Source organism: Primulina eburnea, chromosome 2, assembly GCF_022965805.1.
Source record: "Primulina eburnea isolate SZY01 chromosome 2, ASM2296580v1, whole genome shotgun sequence".
In the NCBI taxonomy this organism is placed as follows: domain Eukaryota; kingdom Viridiplantae; phylum Streptophyta; class Magnoliopsida; order Lamiales; family Gesneriaceae; genus Primulina; species Primulina eburnea.
This window is the reverse complement of record NC_133102.1, coordinates 47,238,199-47,255,737: the sequence shown is the minus strand read 5'-3', so window position 1 is coordinate 47,255,737 and position 17,539 is coordinate 47,238,199. Positions and strand designations below refer to the sequence as shown.

Sequence of the window (17,539 nt, the reverse complement as noted above, 5' to 3'; positions counted from 1 at the left end):
GGGAGGTCGGCCAGGGAGCTCGGCGTGGGAGGTCGGCTGACCTCCCCGATCGACGGAACTGCTGTTATGGGAGGTCGGCTGGGATGACCTTGGGAGGTCGGCATGGGAGCTCGGCGTGGGAGGTCGGCTGACCTCCCCGATCGACGGAACTGCTTTTATGGGAGGTCGGCTGGAATGACCTCCCAGATGACCTCCCGCGCTTCCTTGAATGCCGAGTTCTCAATTAGATGGGCTACCGAGAGCGGGCCGAGCCCATCCTCAATCCGGGGGTAACAAAGAGAAAAGTAATATGTTTTTGTTTAAAATTTACTGGCAAAAATCTAATTAAAATAATAAGTATAAAATAATAATAATAAAAAACATTAAATTGCTGCCAACTCATAGTTAATACGCCGGCTTTGAATAAATGTTCGCGACTGTTGAAGCTGAAAGAAAGGCCTATATAACTTTATGTTCTCGAAATTTTCATTGGACACTTTAAAGCAAAAGCGGCACTGTAACGTATGATGTCATATCGTCCATTATTAAACTGCAAGGCCTACCTGAATTGAGAAAATGATTTATTATTATTATAAGGAATATAATTTATTTTTTAATAATATTATGCATATTAAATTACAAAATTTAATCTTTTCATATTTTTTTATAAATTTAAATATAATAGATTTATTTTAAAAGTTTATTTTTTAATAAATTATTATTTCCAGATATTGTAGGATTCTATTAAAATAATAAATTTTATGACAAATGAAGCTTATAAATAGTCAAATATAGATTATGTGATCGGTTAATGAATATTGACGCTGCAGTAGAACAATCACGAGAGTTGGTGATTACTTCGAAAAGATAAGTGTTCAAACTATAAAGTATTGTTGTGTTAACGTGAGGTGTTGAAGATAACAAACACAATACTCAATCATAGTGTTGATTAGAGTATTGTTTATCAAACAAAATTTCGACATCTCAAAAGTTGCATCCATAAATTTGCTTATTTGGTAATTAGATAAGTGTTTTGGACGCACTTTGGTCCCTCACTTTATTAAGAGAGTTAGATTTTATTTTTTTTGATAACTGCTATTGTTTTTGTAAATTGACAAATTTTTATAGTGATTTTTTTGTCATGAGACAGTGAACATTTGTGCATGTTTAATTTTGTCTTATTTTATTAATCAAATTTTAATGATATGATAAAAAAATAATATTTCACTATATGTTGTGTTAAGGCTACACATAACACATACATCTGATTTACAAAATCTCTATCTACTATTTTTATGTGGATTTTTTTAATTATCGATCTTATATTTAATATATTTGGTATATATTTTTCTTATCATATACAAAATTAAATAATAATAATAATAATAGTATTAATATGTGACAGAGACAACTGACAACTACCTCAACTAGAGAAAACGAGGATGCAGAGAACCCACCGCACATTGATACTAACATCTCTCCTATATTTTAATTATAAAAAAATCTCTCCCTTATTTAAATTAATTAAAATAACCATCGAGAAAAATTTAAATAAATTAAAAAAATAAATGACTTTAAGAAGCTTATAATAAAGTTTGTCCATATATCAACTATTGATCCATGGAAATTTTTAGTTTATATGGTTGGGGATTTTTCTTTAATTGAATTGAAGTAGTGTAAGCGTTTGTAATGGTTGAGATTTAAAGTTTGCCAAAAACCTTTTAGATATCCTATCTAGGGTGGAAAAAAAAGCGAATTTTCGATATACCGAAATTACCATACCGAAAAATGCTGAATTTAGCGAATTTTCGATATACCGAATATTTCGGTATGGTACGGTAATAATAATAAATTTTTCGGTATGATAACAATATGTAATTTGAAAATTTTGGTATATACCGGAGTACCAAAAAAATATACAAAATTTAAAATATATAATATTTTAAAACAATAAATGTATAAAAAATTTAAAATGTAAAGTTTTTTTTCGGTATGAAAGAGTATATATCGATACCGTACTGAAACTTTGGTGTACCGTACAATTTCAGTATAATCGGTATGCTAGTAATATGTACCGAAATTTTCGATATGCCGAAAAATATCGATATGAATTTTCTTATACCATAATTTTCGATATCATATAAGATTTTCGGTACGATACAATATGATATACTACCTTAAATTTTATCGGAGTGCGAATTAATATCATATTCATCGAGGAAGGCATGCTTCAGAACCTACTCTCGTCCCATATCGCTAGCTGAGGTTAAATTATAATGTACATGATAGTACAAAAGGTTCAACCTAGCAACCAGTTTTCTGGTTCTTCTGGCTAAGGTCAAGTGTAGTACTTGTTCATCAGTTTAAATTTTGATGATTCCTGGGCCGATGACCCACAAGATATTAAATTTAATTTTTTAGGAGAAGCTCTATCAAGTTAACTTGCTGGCTTGCCTTTTGCGTTTCACTACAGAGGCCTGGCCCATCCACCCACCAAATACTGTTTCTAAATTTGTTGGGTAATATTTTTGATGTAATTTTTTAAAAAAAATTATGAAAATAAATGTAAGACTGAAATAATTTATAGGAAAGTAGAAATAATTTGTTAGATTACTAGATCTATGTAATTAATATTTGAAAGAGTAATGTTAAAGGTATAATCAAATATCTTATAACAATTAAATCGTGAGATTTTACATTGAATTTAAGATAAGATGTTGATAAATGAAATTTTTATATTTAATACGATTTTACATTGAATTTAAGATAAGATGTTGATAAATGAAATTTTTATATTTAATTTGTTGTGTTGTAAGAATTTTTATATAAATTTGACGGTACAAATAACATTGCTCTATTTGCAATTGTTTTTGGGAATAAAAAAACCCCTATAGTCGAGGGCATGTCTTGTGCACGGATGGAGCAAATATTCTGCCAGTAACACATGGCTGCGCACCCTTTAGAGAGAGAAAACTCTGCAAAGATTCAAACTTTCAATGCGCACACCTGCACAGACACGTACGTTTTCTGGAGAGTGAGAGATAATTTTTTTGTCTGCACGGATGCTGTGTTGGGCATGGGGAAATCCGACAACGAACGATTGCCAGCGGTGCAGCAACACACTCACGGCAGTGCTTCTCCAACATCCATCTGCTGGAGATGTTTGATAAACATATACGATTTTAACTGCGTCGTTGTCTTGGTGCTCAGTGTAGCGGCTTTTCTTTCTGCCATTTTCTGGGTCTTGCCTAATCGCTGTGGGGAATCTGGGTTTGACGCCGACGAGTCGATCAAGCTTTCGGGTATAAGTGATGCTCGAGTTATGAATAATTTATTCCGTTATTACTATTTAAGTGGGCTTGGGAAGAGGGATAGTGTCGTGGGTTTGCTTTGGATTAGGCTTTTGCATGTGAACTTTAAAAAAAATAAAAATTTATTGTCAGTTATTACAAACCATTTTGATTTGTATTGACTTTGAAATTTTCACGAGTTGTCTGCAATTTGGGAGCATTTTTGAGCACGAGTTACCGCCATTTTCAGGTCAGGTCTCTAGTTATTATCTTTGGCTTTCTCATCGGCGAAGTTGAAAAGTCAAGCTTATTTTTGAAGCCTAAAGGGCAAAGATGTAAGTCGGTTTTGGAGGAGAATTTCTAGCTTAGCGACCTCATGCCCATCTGAAATCTGTCATACTTCAAATATCTTGACTGCTATAGCCCGCCGTGTGGGCTTGTTCTTTATTACTTGAGTTATTTGTTTCTCAGTTATTCAAATACATGGGAAAACATCTTTGTCTACGGTTGAAGGATTAACCAATTCATGAATATCGATTGGGCCGTTAGATTTACTTTATTTCAGTTTGAAATAGTGTTTTTTAAGTTCTAGGAGAGAGAGCCTGTGGGGAGATCATATAGATGTTAATATGATGCTGTTGTTCAAATGTAATCAGTTCTTTGAAGATATTTAGTTGGTAGATACTTTGTGAACACGAAGTCAGTACTGGTTTACAAATATACTGATCTGTCGAATTCATGTTCCACTTCCCCTGAAAACTTGGATTTGCCTGTCGGAAGTTTGAAAACTGATGAAAGAATAAATACGTCTCTATTTTCGGTATCTGATTAGTTGTCCACTATAGTGAAATAGTTGTGATGGATATTTTAGTTCGTATGGGCAGTCAAATTTTCGAAACAGCTTGTCACGAGTTCACTGTTTCTGTGTATGAAGCGACATTTTGCTGCAGTACTTTTCTGTTTTACAAAACTAGGAACAGAACAAGTTAGACAACTAATCCTTCTAGCAAACAAAGTTGGAGATGTGCGAAAAGGAGGTTCTACTGCCTGGATTTGACATCCATCGCATGTAGATGCATCTTTCTTGAATAGTTAATCTCCTTTGTTAGTTGCAGCTCTCATTTTTATGAAACATACCCGTTGGCTTCATTTGGAGTTCATGAATTGAGAAGGTCGAAGTTATTAAACCCATATATTTTAACAGTCATTAATTTTTCTTTTGTGCTTGATTATATTATGGGTTTAGTCGAGAAAATGTCTTTATTGTGGATATAAGTAGTTTCACAGATATCAGGACAAAAGAAAGTGTTAGTGGTTTGATTTTTTAAGTTCTCGTGTTATAATGTTCTTAAACTTATTATTATTATTTATTGTTGAAAAAGTCATTTCTTCTCTGTTTCTTATTTCAGCAACTGTTCAAGCATACTTCAACCTTCAGAAACCAGCTTCTGAGCTCGTTCCTTATATAGGAAGACTAGAATATGATATCAATGAAGAGATAGGTGTCCCTTTCTTTAAGGTCTAACTCTAATTGGTTTAAGGTACTTCTATTTGTTTGACGCATAGAGATACATGACTTGACGATCCATTTATTTAACTCAGGTTGCTGTTCTGTCAATGCACCAAGCAGGTGTATCTAATTGGACTAACGTGGTGTTTGGCTTCTGTTCTAATGCATCTAACAAACCAATATCTCCAGTGTCGTTAAGTCTACTGAAGTCATCCTTGGTTGATTTGTTTCTTCAAAAATACAATATGACATTGATCCCCTCAATTTTCGGAGAGATATCTTCATTTGAAATTTTGAAATTTCCTGACGAGATCTCCATAATGCTGGGGCAAGATGCTATGTTTTTGCGTACACCACAGGCCCTTTTTAACTTCACCCTCAATAGCTCAATTTGTGAAATCAGGGAAAATCTTTTGGAATTGAAGGAACAGCTAAGAATCGGATTGCAGTTGGTGCCCACTGAGGTAATTTCAATATATGTTGGAGTTCCTTTTTAACTTCATTTTAATTTTGTTTTAGATTGGGCATAGGTGATGATATTTCAACCATAGTTGTGATGTGTTTACATGCTCTACACTAGGACTGTATCACGACTCGTTCATTTTTAGTCAATACGTGTTAAATTTTCCCCAATTGGAAATGATAGTGCATAAAGTTTACCTAATTGGATGCACTTTGGCACCTTCTAACAGCTTTGGTGAAGCTTAAATGATGTTTATTGTATTGCGTGTCACATGATTTCTATATTTGAAATTTCCAGTCATTATTTATATGAAATTTGTTACTTTTGACGCCCTTTTTCCAATTTCATCCAATGGAACGTCAGCTGTCATCATTTCTAGATTTCATACCAATTTACTGATTTTTATTTCAACAAGTGTGATATATATTATTTTCCTTTTTCTCTTCTTTAACGCAGGTGGTATGTATTCAGGCAACAAACAAGCATGGCTCAACAAAAGATCCACCAGTTACTATAGAAGCTTCAGTTTTATCTGATATAGGAACTTTACAGCCAGCGAGATTGAAACAGTTAGCTCAAAGAATAACTGAATCTCCATCCATAGAAAATCTCGGCCTTGATCATTCAGTTTTCGGCGAGGTCAAGGAAATTAGTTTACCTTCATTTCTAAACCATTCACTTTATGCACCAACACCAACTCCTTCTCCTTCTCCTTCTCCTTCTCCTTCTCCTTCTCCTTCTCCGGCTCCACCTACAGAAAGGATTTATAACGTAAGCCCGTCGCTAGCACCATCTCGCTCTCCTGTCTTGTCAACCGGTCGTAACTGTTGTTCCTCTGTTCCATCTGATGCAAGCCCGACTCCCGCCCCCAGTTCAAACAACGCTCCTTGTGTTTCTCTGTCTACTCCTAATCCTCCCACACCTTCATTAGATCCTGCCTATTCTGAGCCGCCATTAGCAACTCCTGAATCTTATTTCTCGCCAAGTGTTTCTCCATTGCCATCTGATTCTTATGCTGTGCTAGGTTTGGACAAATGGAGTGTGGAAAGTTTGGTGTCTTCATCACATTTTTCATCATCGTTTGCATCTTCCATGTCATGTAAGTTAGTGCAGCAGATTATCTGTCTCCTCTCTCTCTCTCTGGATCATTTTTGTAATACCTAATGTTTAGATGTCTTATGGTTGATGTAATGCAAATTCTCTTTCTATTATTTGATATTTTTTATTTACCTTGGACATCAGGACAGGGATTGAGAAACCATTAGCCCGATACCTTCTTAATATATTTAGATGATAGATATCATGAACTTGCTAGTTGCACTACTAAGTTTTTCCATGGGAAAGTTATCCTGTACTACCATCTGTCACAAGTATAGGAATCATGGGTTCACACAATGAGTGCATGAACTCTCCTCAAATTCTGGAATGATAAAATAGCGAATACTTGTGAAGCTCAACTATTCATGACACGATAGAAAGTTTGTGCTGATGACATTATTACAGCCATAACCACCACCCTTCTGGAAAACGTGAAAAGGTTTCTACAGCAATGATTGGCTGCAGATTGTTTACTCGTACCTTGGTTTTTCTCTAACCCTTTTTCAGGGAGTTTTTTTTAGGTTGAGAGTTGCATTTCGACGAGGTGAGGTTTTCTTGGATATTATGAGATCCGTAAGATCTGTTTGCAATCAGTACTTTTTCGTGTTATTAAATTTTTACATTTATTTTAAACTTGATCGGATTCAGTCCTGTGTTTAGGGTTATGGAGTTATGATATATTGTTCCAGTTGATTTAAGAAGACTAACAGTATCGTTCTTGCAGCAGGTACAATGTGGAGAAGGATTTGCCGCTTCTACTCAACTGGAGTTTTGACACTTGTTCTCACCCTGTGGACATCTTAAGATATCACAAGCGCACATGTTTAAACACTGCTTATGGTTATACTGGCTGGGGAGGTTAGTAAGTCAAGTCTTGTCGTGTGTATGGAGTGAAGAGAATTAGAGGTTTAAGCCAAAAGGCGGCAGACCTCGCTTTTTGCTTCTACACGACATCATTACAAATTGAGCAAGTCTTGTCGTGTTTATGGGGTGAAGAGAGTTTAGAGGCCTAGTGGCAGACTTCGCTTTTTGCTTCTATATGGCATCTTATGCCATGGAATGTTAGGTCATTCATTCCCAATGGGAAGGTATTCGCATTACACACACCAAATATTGAATAATTTCCATGCAGTTTTCCGAAAGAACTAACTGTGAAATGTACAGGTTCTTTCTGAATACCTGCATGGAGGAGAAGGTGAATGTGTTAAACTTGTCGGATTTTTGTAAACTTGTAGGAAAATATGAATTCGAAGTATAGAAATGAATCATCTTCTTATACCTCAAGACAAAAATACCTCTTCCCCTGGTGGTGATTCATGTAGTGTTCGGATTATAGACTATTCTTTAGTTTTATCGGGAAATTGGATACAACAGTAGTACTCATTAAAATGTCTATATTTACAAGAAATATCGTTTTACGATCCTTCACAGTATCGTAAGAAGTTCTATAATCCAATCCTTCCACGCCCTCGGACCTTGGTGTTTATTTCTTGTTCATATTTCGAAAATACTTGTATATTTACGAGGAACATTTGTCCTTGCTGCATATTGCTTTTCCTCTGGGTTGTTGCTTAAAGTCTGCGGCCCTGTTTCCTCAATGTAGTTTAAGTTTATTGTCCTTTGCCATGTGTTAATTAATTAAAGAATAAAAAGTAATCGCTCGTATATAATTTAACATTAACAACATATGTGCATGCACGCATACTTGTGTGTGTTTTAGTGTAATGAATGTGAGTTATGTTACCTGCAGTTGGCCATCTTTAGTTTTAGATTATGTTACCTTAGAAACATGTTTCAATTTAGAGGATCAAAGCTAAGCCAAGATCGCCACCGCACGCTCTCTGTCAGCAAACTTTAATCAATATATCGAAATTTTGGTCAAGAAGCTTTAAATCATTCAAATTGGCCAAAAAAAAAAAAAAAACCGTCTCCTTCCGGGCAAAAAGTTTAGACTTGACGTGAAATTTACGGATTTTAAGTTGATAAAAGTTGAATAAGAATGCATCATACCTCGACGAGAAATATCAAACCTGTTGTCTAGAAATTCAAGACAAAGTTGAGCCCAACTTTGAATTATACTGAAGGGCCTCGAAGAGAACATGTTCATCCACCCCCAGTTTTGATTCCCCCTAATGTTCCCTTCGTCTTCATGAAAATCTTGGAAGTCGTAGTAATCTTGGAAGCTTACGTTGGGAAAACCTTGTAGCTCATATCGACAGACGGGGCACGTGTTGTGTAAATGCAGCCATGGGACGATACAATCGGAGTGGTAGAAATGTTTGCAAGGCAGCTCCCTTACTTGATCCCCGACCTCGAATTCATCCTTGCAAACAGGACAGCTCGAGTCATTCTTCAAATGTGCATTACTTAAGACCACTAACGGCAGTGCTTCGATTGCTGATCCGGGAGTGGGAGGCGGGTCTGGCCGGTTATCCCGAGCCGGTTCTTGGATGAAATAATTTGAGGTTTGGCTGCGGTTCGTTGGTTGGATGAACATGTTTTCTGGAGGTGAGACGGGCCTTGGGAGGCTATCGGGGCCTATAAATTGAAGTAGTATCAAAGCTTGGCGGGAACCACGCTCTTGGTTTTCATTGGATTCATTGTTTTGTTCTCGTTGCTGCTGGTTGATGGAAGAATCCAAGATTTGTGCTAATGACTCTAATGCACGTGGAGATGGTTGGAGTCGTCTAGGATTTGAGACCTCAAGTTCATACCGGATTTGTCCTAGACAAATCGGGCACAATATTTCATCTAGGTTGGTGGTAGTGGTCCGAACCGTGCGTTGGCATCGTCGACACCAGTAGTAATGGTACGTTCTCCCTCTTTGCACACCATTTTCAACAACACCATAATCTCTTATCGTTGGCATTTGAATTGGATTATAATTTTCTGCGAGCAAGGACGAAACTATGTGACACTGTTTTTATATAATCGTGATATTGAATGGGAGGGAGACAAGGGATGGCTTATTGGGAATGAATGGGAGATTCTTTATGTGACACGGTTTGTTTCTTGCTCGTGGCTTTGTTTTCTTTGCCTGGTCTTTTCTATTTCCAGTAACAAAGGAAGGGATGATTGAGGATCAAGCATGATACCAAGTAGGATATATGGAACTTGATCATCTAAAATAGCAATTTGTGCATCAAATATGAAATACCCCAATCAAGAAATTAAAACACTCTACGATGAATTGAATTCAATGATTTTCGTGCGTTCTCGCGGATCGTGACACTACACAAAACTTGTGTTTGCGTTCATAGATAAATTACAGAATACAAATTTTTGTTATTTTTAAAAAAGAGTGATTAATTTTTAAAATTGAAATTGTGGTAGGAAAATACAACGACGTTGCAAAAATTATTAAAAAATAAATGTACTAAACATCGTGCATGAAAAAATAGAATAAATCACATTCAAATAATTTGATTTATTTATTTTAATTTAAAAATCGTCTATACGTTGTTTTAATTTTTTGTCGTGTCTGAGATACAATTTATTGTCGATTTCTTCAACAAATAGATAAATCTTTGTATTATGTTCATGTGTGGTGTTTTATGCTTTTAATTTTTAATATTTATGCGAACGGTACCACTTTGAGTAAAATATATCACTGTTTGAAACAACAAATACATTAAAAGATTTCATCCCTAAAAACAACCCTAGCTTATGTATTAAACAGTAAGACTCTTGATTTATTATGAAAATTCTTTTCCTCTCTCAAACTAGTATACCCCATTTTAAACAAAATTTTAATTAACTTAGACTTAGAAATCACATAAATTTTATTTATTTAAAACATCGACTCAACTTGTCACTTTCATTAATTTTGTTGTATACTTTCACATTTGTTCAATTAAATTCAGTTTGGATTTTTATATTCATTTATCAATATCTATTTTTTTAATAATAAACAAGGTAGTATTATTATAACAAATCGGAAATAAGTACATTCGAAACAATAGGAGGAGAAAGAATAATCCGAACTTTTTATAAACAGTTCACCTAATTAAAATATGAACAATTTGAGAATCGCTGATGTTTTAACAAAAACAAAAATATAAGATGATATATCACAAGCGACGACTTTATAATCTTCAATGACAAACCCAAACATGAGCTTTCAGGATCAATATCATTTCTACCAAGAGTTTTCGATTACCAATAAGGCATCAAATTCAACAATGATCTTGGATAACTGTTGACTTTGGCTATCTTCGGATTTTGGTTTCCATTCAATCTGCCATGGATTACCGCAGTCGCAATGCCGTGAGAATCTCGAATTATGCATCCATATCCTATATGTGGTTGATCTGCGAAAATAGCTGCATCTACATTGCACTTCAAGAAACTTTCTGGAGGTCTTTACTCTTTACCAGCATCCTTCAACTTCCTGTTGAATTGAGAGTTGGTTGGGACAACGATGGTGGTGTGCTGCTTGCCTTTGTGAATAGAGATCCAAAGCTAATTGATATATTCTTGCTGCAGATTTACATTTGCCATTCCATACCACTTCATTTATGTTATTCCATTACTCCACTGTGCAGCTCTTACAGGAGGGCAAGACACCAGTGCAAGAAAATCATCTTCTGCCTCATTTTGGCAAAGTGGACAAACTTCTGATACATCGACTCTCTGAATTTGCAGTGCCTTCATAGTAGGAAGACAGGCTGAAAAATCATCTTCTGCCTCATTTACCTTCCTTTGCAGGTAAATGCAACTTCCACACAATATTCAGGTCGACACTGCCCGTATATGGATGGACCCATTAAAGCTAGCTTTATATCCACTTTTTACCGTGCAAGTTCCTTTTTTCTCATCCACCCACACCCCCATCTATCCTCACACTCATTGTTGATTAAAAATGTTGTTCGAGTTGGCTTAAATGGTTGAGCATTTTTCCATTAATGTGAATGAATATTTGATATTGAATTACTTGGACTTTGTACGCTATTTGAACTAAGGTGAGTATGGTGGAAGAAGTCACATTTTACATGGTTTGTTATGTTATTTGTAAATTTATACTTTTAGTTTATTTTTAAAAAATTATCTTTTTTTCTCGGACGAGCACGTAGCAATGTCGTCGGTAAATAAAAAAAAGATGGAAACCCAAAGAATAAAATCATAAATGATTTCGAAAACAAAATAAAAATGAAAAATATATTTACATATATGACAACATAATTTTGTATTATGTGGAAAATGGACCGGCTCGACTCAGTTAACTCGAGAGTTGATGCTCCAGCCGACTCAAATGCAAGAGCGGATTGGGTTTTGTCGCATAGGCACTGAGTCTAATCGAAACCTTAACTCCTTTCTCACCCCTAGTTCCCTTCTCTCTCCATTCTCTCTATCTGAGAGAAATTACTCCCCGAGAAATTCATAAACCCCTTCATCAAGGAGATAAGGACTCAATTTCGAACACCAATCAAGAAATTCGAAGTTGAGACGCAGTAAACGAGGAAGATTCAGACGAAGTGATGGGTCATACGGTGTTTCAAACAGCGCAGATTATGCCACTGGCTCCCGCCCATAAAACCTTACCTTTATTGCCGCCCGCCACCTTGTACCGGTTGCCAGGTTCTTCGCAGAGAAAGTGCGTTCTGACGATTAAGGCGTCGTCGCCGGCGGTCGTTGATGGTGATACAGTTGCTAGACTGGAGCGATGCTTTCTGGCGTCACCGCCGGCAACGGATGCCCCATCATCGAGTGCTACGGATTTCGGCCCCGTTATGAAGGGACAGTACGGTGCATTTGGCGCGGTTACTTTGGAAAAGTCGAAGCTCGATTTGACGCAGAAACAGACCAAGTCTAGTCCCGAGGTATCTTTGTGTATCATGTTTATTTAATGAAGTTGCCACAAGTTAAAATTTCTTTTTGTTTCTCTCTTATGTAGTTGGACGTTTAATTAAATTATGTATATATAGTTCGATAACAATTGATTGTGGGAACTAATTTTAGGGAGTGTTAGCAATATCTAACAAAAGTGTTTCTCCACTTTTCCTTCACAAATTGGAAACACTCTTGAGTGAAACTTTTACGTGCATTTCTCAAGCTTTGAAATTTACCGGAGATTATTAGGTATTTTCACTAATTTTGGAGAGCACATGCTATGTTCATTTGTTAAAAATATATCTGAGAACAATGAGAAGGGAAGAAATTTGCATTCCAAATTGTGAAATAATACATATGGTGTTCTTTTTACTCCATTTTCCAATGAATTTGTCATCTTTATTGTATGTATGGAGAATTTCAGACTCTAAGTTTTAGCTTACAGATCTTTATTTCATGTGAAATTTTGTTTTCATTTCACGCCTTTCTTCAAGGAACCAACACTTCTGACTCTAGTTAAGGGGTTCTGAAATTTCCTCACGTAATCATATTTTTGGTTTACTTTTGTCTTGTTCCTTTTGCTTAGCCGAATAATCATCTTTCCCAATTCCTCGTCTTACTACTGTGTATGATGATGCATGAAAACTCTTTGTTACACTTTTTTGGTTGTTCGCTGTATTGCTTGTTGGCATTTGATGTCCTTAGTTACCAACTATCTCTTTAATTTCTAGTTTTGAATCTATTCGAAGCATCTGCTTCAATCCCTTTGGGCTATGTAGGTCCTAGCCGGTATACGTAAATATTTACTTGGAAATTTACAGTTTTACTGTGCATTAAGTTGATTGTTATAAAGTTCAGAACTTAATTGGAATCGAATTTTTTTTATCATATCAGACATTCACTCCACAATTTATTCCTTCTTGCATGACAGCTTTCTACGGGGGGAGGAGGTGGTAATATCGGGAAGGGTCTCAGTCATGGTGGAGGTGATGGAGGCGATGATGGTGGTGATGATGATGATTACTTTGATAACTTTGACGAGGGCGACGAGGGAGATGAAGGCGGTATGTTTAGGAGAAGAATGATCCTGGGGGAGGTAACCAACTCCTCAATCACAAGATATTGCTTTGTGTATCTGCTTTATAAGTACAAATTTCAATTAATTTTGGCTTTCAATAGTACATGGTTGTGCATGATCTTTGATTATGTCGTGCCTTACATTTTAGGCTATTCTGACAAGTTATGGCCTTGTTTCACTAAAAAGTGTGTAGCGGCTGCACCAAATAATTTTTTCCTTTAAAACACAAACAAATTTTATCGGGTGATTTTTTATTTTTTTTTTTTATTGAATTTAATATTAATAGGTTGATCTTTAATGTTCTTTGCTAGTTGTTTGATCGGAAATTTGTGGATGCTGTATTAAATGAGTGGCAAAAGACAATGATGGATTTACCTGCTGGATTTCGTCAAGCATATGAAATGGTAATATTCTATTTCTCCTCTATAATTGGGCCGGATGACCTTAAAATTGGAAGCTGATATATAAAATGCCATCAGGGTTTAGTCAGTTCTGCTCAAATGGTGAAATTTCTGGCAATGACTGCCAGACCTACCGCTGAGAGGATGATTGCTCGGTCCCTTCCCCAAGGATTATCAAGGGCTTTTATTGGCAGGTGAATTTTAGTGTCCTTTCCGTCTCCCCGAGATCAAAGATTGAAGTTCACTATTGTTACTATAATTTATTTTGCATTAGTTTATCGCATTCTCTTGATAGCTTAATGATATATTCCTTCCCTTTTCCTTTTCTTTTTCTTTTTCAAATAATATATTCCCTTTTAATGAGCTCTGAATCACATGGCTATTAACTTGTATTTGGAATATCATGCTGCAAAGTACAATGTCCTTATCCTACAGTTGAAATATTATCTTTTGATCCAAGATTACAGAAGCTCTGATCGTGATCTAGCTTTTTTGTACTCCTATGTTCTAGAAAAGTGGCCGTTCTTGGTTGTTCAGTGGGCGTGATGATTGGAATATGGTGAATATTATTTCGAATAAAAATTTAGTGAATCGAGTTCATGGCTATCCAATGCATATATACTTTTATTTGACAACCATGGGGATCCTTTTCTCATCTCATAATGGCTCACTTTATGAATCATAATCTAGAATTCTGATTCATGGAGCCTAACATGGGGTTGGACTAGAAAAGGTTCCACATTTTCAGAAATGGTTGTTTTTTTTAGTGTCAGTATGCGTTCTTAAGAAATTTGGTTTATTATTACTGGGATACAGACGTTTGGGGTTTTGGCACTTGTGAAAGGATTCCACAAATACTTTTTCCAGTGTTGTATAGCCCAAATAGCAAAAAAGAAGACTTGTCAGGCAGAAAGTTCTGCAAGTATTTGTACTTTTTGGTCCTAAAAAACATACAATGTCCTACAGCTGTACTTGAGAGAACTTTCATTGATCTTTTTTCACTGTTTGCTGATGTCCTCTGAGACTGTGAGTAAAAGTTCATTCAAAGTTAATGGTATAACGCTAGTCCACAGTCTGAAGTATGATTAAACATACGATTTTATAGCGATCATTTTGATGCTTCGAGACTGTTTATGAGTGTCATTACCTCCCAATGTAACTGAAGTTAAACCTAAGATTGTAGTAAATCCGTCTTGAACTTTTTTGGCATGCTATTTTCTTTAAAAAGGGTGTAACTATTTGGATTAATGCGTTTTTTTTATGTTTCGGAAAATCCATCAGCTGAATAATATTGTTGTTAAGTGACAACTTAATTATGTTTGCATGATGATGCATGTACACTTGATAAAACTAAACTTTCATTGTAACATGACTTATCCCGCATAGGTGTTTCTGTTTTTAATTTGAATCTTTCATGTCTATACAGGATGATTGCAGATCCAGCCTTTTTATACAGGCTTCTTCTCGAGCAGGCGACAACTATTGGTTGCTCTGTTTGGTGGGAGATCAAGAATCGCAAAGAGAGGTATTGTTTTAGAACTGCCAAGATGGAGAAATATATATATTTTTTGTTGCTCAGTTGCCAACTGGATGAACACTTGTGCCTTGTTGCAGGATTAAGCAGGAATGGGATCTTGCCCTCATTAATGTTCTGACTGTGACGGCTTGCAATGCCATTGTTGTTTGGTCGTTAGCTCCTTGTCGTTCATATGGGAATACCTTCCAATTCGATTTGCAAAATACTCTTCAAAAGCTTCCCAATAATATATTTGAAAAGAGCTACCCATTAAGAGAATTTGACTTCCAAAAGAGACTTCAATCAATATTATTCAAAGCTGCAGAACTGTGCATGGTGGGATTTACTGCTGGAACTGCACAAGGTGCTGCATCAACCCTTGTTGCCAGTAAAAAGGAGGGAAGGTAAAACAATTCCGATATATTTAACTTTAATCTCTATTTTCCTGGCTTTACTTTTTTTGGTTATATCCTGCGTTGCCATAGAATTACAACTACTTGTTTCACAACTGTTGGTTCTGTAGGTTATCTGTGACTATACCATCTGCAAGCGCCAATGCACTTGGTTATGGAGCTTTCCTTGGTCTTTATGCTAATTTGCGATATCAGCTCTTGTCTGGGTTTGACAGAGCAGTAGTTAGCTACTTTGATGTAATCGGAGTTGCTCTGATTTTTAGCACAACCCTGAGGTATGAATTCTCCGTGTTGACTGTTGAATTGTGAAGGTAGCCTATTCAAATAATCGTCGTCGTGAAAATCAATTGCATCTCTTGACTACCTGTATTTGTGATAAAGATGGCCTTGTGATTATTTCTATTTGACAACAGTCATTAATGTATGCATTTCGATGGTTCTCTTTTAATGAAACTATTGATTTAACTTTGGGGAATTATTTATTTCCCCGCTAGATGGATGATGGCCTTTTGTTTCAGTGGTTTATTGGCTATGTTTTTTAATTTCAACCCACGCTTTTCTTTATCGGCTTTTAGGAAAACTTTCCTTGGGCCTTTTTTTCTTGTGGTTTATTGGCTATGTTTTCTGGTTTCAACCCATGCTTTTCTTTATCGACTTTTAGGAAAACTTTCCCGGAGGGATGCAATCAATTCAGAAGTTGCATGAAATACTTTTGTTGCAAGTTACATTTTACCTATTTGCTCTTTAAATTCGTGCAGGATCCTAAATGTTCAGTTAGGAGAGACATCTAGGTTAGCTTGGCTTGGTGTTGAGGTAGATCCATTGGCTCAGTCAGATGATCTCTTGAAGGCGTACAATAGACCCTCACAAGGATCCAAACAGTCATCTTCAAAGTGGTTCATAAACAAGAACACTGTAGTCTCTGGGCTTGGCCTTCTTGGAATCAAACAGGGACAAAACGATGCAAACTTGAATGGGGAAGCACCTCCCCCCAAGGCTAGGAGAAAGAGAATTGTTCGGAGAAAAGTGGCCACGAGTTAATTGTAGTTTCTATTGACCCTTCAATTTTGCAGCCTAGTAGCGGACGGATGCTCGTGATGCCATGGGCTATAAAGCGACAGAATCTAGTGTTTGTTGGTGCACCACAGAGAGTTATCCTTTTGGCATCATGGGACCAAAGGTATTATGCTAGAGTGATGCTGATTGGAAAGAATTTGTTGCAATTTTTCTACCTTTGTTTTCTCATTTAGTCTTTCATCATTGTGCAACAACAAAAAGTTTGGGAGTCTTAAAGCGAAGGTAAATTTGTTGTTCACGGATATGAGTACAAACTATTGATAAATCGATATATGAACGATTATAAATGGTTAATTGATTCATAAATTATTTATATATTAGCAAATTGATAATTATCAAATTAAAAAGTCAATTTTATCTTTAAACCTGAGTTGTATTTTAGTTCATTCCTCATTAATAAATTTAAGTTGGTATATATTTTTATTTTCGAATTTTTTTAATTTATTTCATTGATTAATTTTTAAAAAAATTATATTTGATAAATAATTATCAATTCAATTAAATAAATTTTTTATTTTAGTGATAAAAATATGATAAATAGATATCTCTCAATAACAGAAAAAACGATATTTGATAAATAATTATCAATTCATCAAAATAATTTTTTATTTTAGTGATAGTATGCGTCTGTGTTTTTCTTGCAAGAAGCCATGGAGCGAACAGGGCAGTATTCCCATTGACTTTAGCTCTGTACCCCTATGCTATATTTAGATTTTATATACAAGATTACCTAGCTCATTAGTTTCATGTGATAATTGTAGAGAGAAATATAAATTTGAGAGATTCTTCCATCGATAATCTCTATGTTTTCACTCGTCGAACTTGTTAGTTGTTTAACGTCAGCTCGGTTAAGTCCTTGGAAGTTATATTTATGGATTTTGACAC

At 35.7% G+C, this 17,539-nt stretch overlaps 3 protein-coding genes and 1 pseudogene across 7 annotated transcripts; 3 read left to right on the top strand and 1 right to left on the bottom strand.

The window, feature by feature from the left end:
- The first annotated feature begins 2,290 nt into the window (after window positions 1–2,290).
- LOC140824940 (U2 spliceosomal RNA) lies at window positions 2,291–2,462 on the top strand (annotated as a pseudogene).
- A 409-nt stretch (window positions 2,463–2,871) lies between these two features.
- Window positions 2,872–8,685, top strand: LOC140823876 (uncharacterized). Of its 3 annotated transcripts, XR_012116303.1 has the most exons (6): window positions 2,872–3,281; window positions 4,679–4,788; window positions 4,872–5,243; window positions 5,699–6,341; window positions 7,065–7,198; window positions 8,547–8,685. XR_012116303.1 is itself a non-coding variant. In XM_073185443.1 (5 exons), the coding sequence occupies exons 1-5, from the start codon at window positions 2,924–2,926 to the stop codon at window positions 7,142–7,144; spliced, it is 1,560 nt and encodes a 519-aa protein (XP_073041544.1). In that variant the 5' UTR covers window positions 2,872–2,923; the 3' UTR covers window positions 7,145–7,712. The 3 variants fall into 3 exon arrangements, 2 of the variants coding, with proteins under 2 accessions (XP_073041544.1, XP_073041543.1); XM_073185443.1 differs by lacking the exon at window positions 8,547–8,685 and having other exon boundaries at window positions 7,068–7,712; XM_073185442.1 differs by lacking the exon at window positions 8,547–8,685 and having other exon boundaries at window positions 2,873–3,281; window positions 7,065–7,705.
- On the bottom strand, window positions 7,773–9,349 carry LOC140823877 (E3 ubiquitin-protein ligase RING1-like). 3 transcript variants are annotated; one of them, XR_012116305.1, is made up of 3 exons: window positions 8,351–9,349; window positions 8,085–8,181; window positions 7,773–7,958 (listed from the first exon to the last, which is right to left on the bottom strand). XR_012116305.1 is itself a non-coding variant. In XM_073185444.1 (2 exons), exons 1-2 carry the CDS (start codon window positions 9,207–9,209, stop codon window positions 8,135–8,137), a joined length of 906 nt encoding a protein of 301 aa, XP_073041545.1. In that variant the 5' UTR covers window positions 9,210–9,349; the 3' UTR covers window positions 7,959–8,134. The 3 variants fall into 3 exon arrangements, 1 of the variants encoding a protein (XP_073041545.1); XR_012116304.1 differs by having other exon boundaries at window positions 8,085–9,349; XM_073185444.1 differs by lacking the exon at window positions 7,773–7,958 and having other exon boundaries at window positions 7,959–8,181.
- A 2,285-nt stretch (window positions 9,350–11,634) lies between these two features.
- On the top strand, window positions 11,635–16,892 carry LOC140823875 (uncharacterized). The gene is made up of 8 exons (XM_073185441.1): window positions 11,635–12,159; window positions 13,101–13,265; window positions 13,559–13,651; window positions 13,727–13,842; window positions 15,075–15,173; window positions 15,263–15,568; window positions 15,688–15,852; window positions 16,336–16,892. The coding sequence occupies exons 1-8, from the start codon at window positions 11,818–11,820 to the stop codon at window positions 16,616–16,618; spliced, it is 1,569 nt and encodes a 522-aa protein (XP_073041542.1). The 5' UTR covers window positions 11,635–11,817; the 3' UTR covers window positions 16,619–16,892.
- The last annotated feature ends 647 nt before the right edge of the window (window positions 16,893–17,539 follow it).